Source organism: Montipora capricornis, chromosome 13, assembly GCF_036669925.1.
Source record: "Montipora capricornis isolate CH-2021 chromosome 13, ASM3666992v2, whole genome shotgun sequence".
Taxonomy (NCBI): Eukaryota; Metazoa; Cnidaria; class Anthozoa; order Scleractinia; family Acroporidae; genus Montipora; species Montipora capricornis.
In genome coordinates this window covers 42,267,409-42,274,884 of record NC_090895.1, presented here as the reverse complement: position 1 = coordinate 42,274,884, position 7,476 = coordinate 42,267,409, and the positions used below count along the sequence as shown (strand labels likewise).

Below are 7,476 nucleotides of genomic sequence, written 5' to 3'. Positions count from 1 at the left end.
TTTTCTTGTTTTTTTCTTTAATGTGGATAACTATCAACAAGGATCAGCCTGTCGAGAACACCACCACTACACTTCAATTACATAATTTGTACACAATTTCTGAAGCTGCCAACTTGAATAAATCCCTACAGAAGTATACCCTCCAGTCTGATTCTTTAAATCTGCTCCAAATTAAGTGCTGGTCAGTGCTTTGTTTTATTTGGTGGCTCCAATGTACTTTATTATTTGGTGGCTCAAACTAAGGTTACCGACATGTTACCGACAGATCACCAACTGTCGGCCGACTGTCAACCGACTGGTAGTCTAAGTTCGTGGCAAAATCTGTCGGCCGACTGTAGTCGGCTGACAGACGGCCGACAGTCAGCCAACAGACGGCCAACAGTCGGCCGACAATCGACTGACAGGTTTTTTGGAGAGCTCTTCTTCACAATTACCAAGGATACAACCACTTTGAATAATTATGTGAACAATTATTATGAAACTTGTCTACAAGATTAGGTCAGGAATAAAACTTAACTACATGTATAGCTCAGTTACGACTATGAAATTGAACTAAACCAAATGAATAATTATTGTACACAAAAGATTTCACATCAGGATCAATTAAAAACAGTACTTTCTTTCAGCTGAGACTGGCTCACTGTCCTTCTTTCACGACAACTAGGCAAGAATTAATTTTAACCCTAGCTGATTTAAACTCCCAACTTTATAAGAGCCCATGGAACAAAAAGCTTAAGTACAAGAAATCTCAACATTGGTTCTTGGTGAATTTCCAGGTAGAGTTTTACATCTGAATCAAATGATGGGATCTTCTCCATATTTTGGTTTCTACACTGGAATTACATTGGGCTTATAAAAAGTGGTTCGCACAATGATCACATTAATCTTACCTCATCTCCTTTGTGCAACACATTATGTTCTACTTTATGAAAGGATATTGAACAACTACTGACTGGGCTGCACGTGCTTCCACATAATCAGCATTAGCTACAGCCCAAACTGCCCTGAGAATACACATAAAGTACATGTTTTTAAAGAATATACAAACAGGTCGTACTGAGTAAATCCAGGAAATCAAAATAACCCATTGGGCAAACATACCTTTTTTGTGCTGTGAACCCATAGTTTATCCAATATAAACAAGATGGATTGTACATTAAAGTGCCCCTAACTAGCTAAAAGTCCAATTTCAGCAACATAAAACACGCATGCTATGTTAATCAGTCAATATTTTGCTTCTAAAAGGGAACATGAGATTTTTTAAATTGACAAGGTTCCACCTATTTGTTTGAAAAATAAAGCCATGGGCAACAAAGTAGTGGAGTCAGTAGCACACATGCTAAATATGGCTGCAGTGAGCTCGCATAAACTAAAATTAATACCTTGAGAGCCATGATAATGCTGCACTAAGGATCCCTTTTTTTGAGCGCCTAAAAGACCGGCAATTTATAGAGACTACCCATCTTGGTACTCCCCCATACAACCAAAGCCACTCTACGAAAACAATGAGGCAGTGGGATATTGGGATGTACCAGTGTACGCCTACCACACAAGAAGTGCACACCAACAGAGGAGACCTTAGGATCATTGACTAGCAGAACAAGAAAATCACTATGCTGGAGATTAACTGTCCCTGGGCCGAAAATCAGCAAATGCCCCCTTATGCTGGGAACTCAAGAAGCAATAACAAAGCTATCAGATTGACCAAGTTAACATCATAATGGATGTCCTGAGCAGGTATTCAAAGGGACTCAGAAGTGCAACAAAGAAGCTACTGGAAGGATGCATGCAGTAGGGAGGTGCTGAGCTGAATGCAGAAATCCATTTTGTGTGGTAATTTGCAAGTCAGATCCTTCAAGGTCTTATGATAGAGAGTCACAAACAACAACACACAGATACAGACCATAGGACTATACAAGATTCTATAGAAGCTATTTGAAGGACAACATTTTCTTTAATTTTATTATGTTTTATGGTAATTACGCAGACACGGCTAGGTATGGCTGCACTGCCTAGCTCGTGGTTTAAATTCAGATCTGGCATCCAGATGTAGCATACTGCCCATATAATGTAATACAGTTTTTTCCTTCAAATCTAAAGCTGTTGACATAATTGCTGCGCACAACTGCTCTTCTCTCTGAAGAGAGAGGACAAATCATAGCAACTTAAAGCAGATTGAAATCTCAGTCTTTGGTGAGATTGGAACAATGGACGGAGTAACCATGCAGACTAAAACCCCTTGAGTAGAGGACCAAAAGAACCCACACGAAGCCACTTCAGTGAATAGAATCCACCAAACAATAGTCAAAGGAAAGTGCTGGAACCACTAATCCAACACTTCTCCCATTTATTATATATTTTACACCTCTTTTACCTTAAGTGGGCTGCGGTCATCTCATCGTACGGTTGTTCGAACCACTTCTCACATTCTACCTGGGCATCTGGTAACTGCAAGGTGAGTATAAGTACAGTACATCACCATCACAGCTTACAATTTACATTTAGATAGCAAATTACCCTGTATTTGATTGAAAATTTGATTCAGATACAAGACATGGAAGCAATTGAATTTGAATTATTGTGAATTATTGCTCGCATATGTGAGAAACTACATTATCACACAAGAAACGAATACAGTATATATCCAAGCAGCCATGGAAAAAAAAATAAAAATTATCCATTTTCCAATTACTATAATTACTACCATAACTAAAACAACCCAAACTTTCACAAAAATGCTAACCTTAGGCTTAAACATTATTTTTTAATGTTAGCATTGGTAAAGATTTGGGTTCTTTCAGCAATGGTGAAACAATGACCTGCAACCTGCAGTTTATACCTTCCATTGTTTTGTACCATTTGGAGCCCATATAATAAAAGACTAAAAGTAGAGTGTGACCTTGTCTACTTCAGTGCTCACAGTTTAGAGAATTAAATGTCAATACTTCTGGTTATGGCCTTTTGGTTACATAAAACACATTGTGAACTTAGCTCACCCGGAGCCTTGAGCTTGCTACATGAGGATGGTGAAAGGAAAACAGTTCCTGCAACATTTACAAAATCATTATTACAGTATTTAGGATAGCATACTGATTTGAATTAACATTGAGCACACAGATGTTTGTTTGATCAATGTTCTGCAAAGGCTTCGATGAAAATATTCACGATTTTTACTGACAATATCATTCACATCAATAAATTCTCCTTAACACTCTTGGTGATAAAAAAACAAGTAGCATTCAAAGCCAATGAGGTTTAGACTATTCAATGGTCATTTTCATGTTCAAGATCAAGGTAAGACATACACATGCCCCTGTGATTAAAAAAAAACTCACTTCCTTTTTTTCTTCAGATTTTCAAAGGGTCTTTGCTTAACACCTGACTGGCAAAGAATTTCAGCTTTGATTTCATGGTCCGCCATTACCAACGTTCAAACCTGACCGATTGGACCTCAGAAGGTTGGATCCAGCGAAAAGTGACTTCAAGGGCTCACTAGCTTAAAATTTCAGCATGTGAATGCAGCTTGTTATATATGCAAAACGCGAGTTTAAAAGTCTGGAAGCCCAAAACTCCTGTGCTGGGTATTAATTCTGTGGCGTACACAAGCATTGCATTCTTAAACTATAGTGAGCTTTTCATATCATTTCTCCTCAATCCAGCTCTCCCAAGATCTTAAAGTTAGTAATGACGCACCATTAACACAAAAGGAAAATTCCAGTTAAAATAAACAAGTGTCTTTCTGAAATCAAGGATTAAAACTTTGGTTGCTTAGTGTTTAGTTAACATAGGGTAGTTTTGAAATCCAAAGAAAAATAAGAATATTGATTTTTTTTCACAAGGGCACTTAAACCAATGAGACAAAAGCTATAAGGGAGGTGAGGTGGGTCCAGTGGTTAGGGCATTGGGTTTGCATTTGGTTTCCCTCAGCGACCCTGGGTTCAAAGCCCGTTCTAACCTCTGGTTTGGATTTGTTTCCAGTTGTCCTGGATTCAACTCCACCATGCTTTTTAAATAGCCAACTGGTTACCTTCTGCTAGTCGGGGTTCTTGATCCTGTTCCTTTAAGTTTGAATTGTTTCTTTCAGATTATTAACCCTTTGACGTCCAAACCAGCCTAAACCGGCCAGACAGTATTTTCCTCTGTCTAACGCCAGAGTATTTTACTCTGTCTAACGCCAGACAATTTTACTCGTCAATGGGGAACCCCTGGGAGTCAATGGGTTAATCACTCACTGAAAAACTATGTCCCCATTAAAGATGGGGTGTCGGTGAACTAGCTGGATAGCTAACCACACTTCTGCTATAAACAAACCATTTACATTTTTTTTTTGGCATTTAAAATAGCTAAAATGCTTGCATTGATGCACAGAGAGACAATAAAAATGGCCTCAGCACTAAAAGGGTGTTAAAATACAGACAAAAGAAGAAAAGCTCATCTCATCATACAAAATTAATTTGGGCAACCTCGTTGCCAGGGTCTCTCTTCGGGGTGGCAAATGGTAAAATCCAAGACTCGCCGAGACACCAAGAAATCCAAGCCCGAGAAACGCTTTCGAGATTTTGAGATCCTGCTAAAATTTTCAGAGACCGACATTTTTCGAGGTACCATTCGCCACCCCTTCTCTTGTAGCCAGTTACAAGACAGACCCTGGAAACGAGGTTGGTGACTCTACAGGATTTGAACCCATGGCCTCTGCAAGAACGGTCAATGCTCAGTACCAACTAAGCTGTGAAGAGAAGGTCAATTTGTTGGGCTCATTTGTTGCAGTGAAGGAGTCCATGAATGAAATGAATGTATATTTGAAGTGCATGTTATAGACTAATCCCTTTGGAGCCACCAAATAGGTGATATAGGTGCCTAGAAGAGACAATTGCTTAAATCAGTAGCCCATAACTAGGAGCGAACTGCAGTGCTTTTGCAGACCGCGATTTATTCTTAGATTGAATTTCCCACGAATGGGACTCCTGCAGGAGCCCGATGACAAATCATAAGAAATTAACCTGACGTCATAGCATCACCGGACCAAACCTGTCTTTGTCTTCTAAAAATAGATTGGTCTGTGAAAGGCTTATGTTCACTCCTAGTCATGGGCTCCTGCTTAAATTGTCCACAAGGGCACAGGTCACTTCTCTCTCATCATATAATTTTTCTGCTTTTAACCCATTGACTCCTGGGGTTTCCCCATTGACGAGTAAAATGCTCTGGCGTTAGACAGAGTAAATACTAAGTATGGCTAGTTTAGGGGTGAATGGGTTAACCTCTGACGCCTAAACCAGCCATACCGGCCATACTCTGTCTAACGCCAGACGATTTCGATGGGTTAATCAGTCACTGAAAAACCCATTAGAACATGTGGAATTTACAATGAGGGGTGGTCCACAGGGACGGTCCATGGACCGGGTCCACAGCGATTGCTCCATGGACCTGGGGTCCATGTTTTATGTACGTCCTTTTACACGGACAGACAACAACACCATGCAGGAATGACATGTACATGAACGTACATTGTATATTACTATAGTTTACATAGAACTGGGGTCGTAAGACGGCAATTGCTCCTCAGCTGGGCTTCGACCCCGTGACCTCCTGCACGGAAGTACGAATGATGAGTCGATCGCTTAGTTGGTTGAGCTTTTACGCTTTTTAACGTTCGTTACACTTCGACTCACGCAATGAAACTTCGCATGTGCTTCAATCTCACCGCTAAAATGTCTCCATTCTTTGAAACAAGCCCTCTTTCAACCTACAAAAAATACTGCACGTCAACTTTTTAAATCGCACTTCCAATGACCAATCATGAGAGAATACATTACTAATTCAAACCTGATCCAAATAATGCTCCAAACTTGAAGCCATAATTGCGGGAAGAATGGCTCAGAGCCGTTTTTGCTTGGTACGTGGTGTATGCGGACATATATTGTACCGTATACGTTCCGATGTATATTCCTACCACGGGTTAACATGCAGGTACAGTGCTTGTCTTGTTTTCGAGCTGCTTCGGTTTCTTGAAGTGCTTTCCTTGTTCGACTTGCTTTATTTCCTTGATTTGTTGAGGTGCTTGATGTGCTTGGGTTGCTTAGGGTGCTCGAGTTCCTTGGGCAGAGGTTGCTTGAGGTACCAAGCTAATTTTTGCCCCAAATTTTCGGGTTTCGACAAAACACTGACCCCCGGTCAACTGACCCCCTTACTGAACCCCCTACTGACCCACTATAAAATCAATGGGAAAATGAATACTGCTTACTTAAGCCTCAACAACCCTTTTTAAACGGCATTGTTCAACAGTATTTAAGTCTAAGCACCCATTTTAAAAAGGTTAGTTTTCGATTATTGTTGTGATGGCCGATTACTTCATGTAAGCTAACCTTTTTAAAATGGGTGCTTAGACTTAAATACTGTTGAATAATGCTGTTTAAAAAGGGTTGTTGAGGCTTAAGTAAGCAGTATTCATTTTCCCATTGATTTTATAGGGGGTCAGTAGGGGGTCAGTAAGGGGGTCAGTTGACCGGGGGTCAGTGTTTTGTCAAAACCCCAAATTTTCAGACTTTGCAATTTTGGCTCAAACATAACTATAGTCATTTAGATTCATTATCTGAGGCAAGTAACTTGAAGCTCACAAGCGCAAGCTCAGCTTAAAACTACGTATTTCAAACTCTGTTCATTCCTGAGTCTGGTGTTAAAGCTTAAGCTTATTTAATTGTTTTAGACTGAATTACTTGCGTAAAACCTCTTATGGAGTTGGGGGTACACCTGGAAAACTATTTATATATTCTTCTATTTAAAGCATTCCTCATTCATATGCTGACTGGAACTTCCAGAAAATTGCAAGTATGTATTCATTATAGTAGTGTCAAGATCATTTTGTTCCATTACAAATGCATTTGTTGTAGGAAATAATAATATTGATCTGGGATAATGGCATATCATTTGCATTATTTCATTACTTCAAACAAAACATTAATGAGCAGGAGTGGACTCAGTAGTGCCAAGGTGATCATATGTCCTATAGGCACCTGTCGACTGAGTATCTACCAATACCATCAAGCAAGTATCCATCAACAAATCAGCTGACATGTCGACTGAGTATCAGCCAACACATGGCCGACTGTCGCTCGCTATGTCGGCTGCACATCAGTGTGATACATGTATGTCGCCCAACATATGGTTGACACGTCGCCGGTGTCTCGGGCAACGTTTCGGTAGACATATTGACCAACGCTTGACCATGTATCGGCCGATACTGCTTCGACATGTCAGTCAATACTTGGATGATACTTGATTGGTATATCTGTTGACACTCAGCAGACAGTCCTTAACCGGCAGTATACCAGTTGACTTTCAGTCATATATCGGTCAACTGTCTGTGGTACACAGTTTTTGGTTAACTTACCGTAGTTTGATAAGTTGGCCATATTTGAATGAATTACCAAATGATTATGAATTACCATTATTATTATTATTATTATTATTATTATTATT

General features: G+C 39.8%; 1 protein-coding gene across 3 annotated transcripts in view; it reads right to left on the bottom strand.

The window, feature by feature from the left end:
- LOC138028695 (PCI domain-containing protein 2-like) overlaps positions 1-5,912 on the bottom strand; it is a 22,657-nt gene extending 16,745 nt beyond the window's left edge. Inside the window, exons 1-5 of one of the 3 annotated variants that reach the window (XM_068876294.1) lie at positions 5,824-5,912; positions 5,702-5,743; positions 2,997-3,044; positions 2,375-2,448; positions 939-1,004 (exon numbers count right to left, since the gene is read on the bottom strand). In XM_068876294.1, coding sequence (XP_068732395.1) covers positions 939-1,004; positions 2,375-2,448; positions 2,997-3,044; positions 5,702-5,743; positions 5,824-5,856 — 263 coding nt within the window. In that variant the 5' untranslated portion in view covers positions 5,857-5,912. Of the gene's footprint in view, positions 1-938; positions 1,005-2,374; positions 2,449-2,996; positions 3,045-5,504; positions 5,629-5,669; positions 5,744-5,823 lie in introns of those variants that run through there. The other 2 variants (XM_068876295.1, XM_068876296.1) reach the window with 2 other exon arrangements.
- Positions 5,913-7,476: the final 1,564 nt, after the last annotated feature.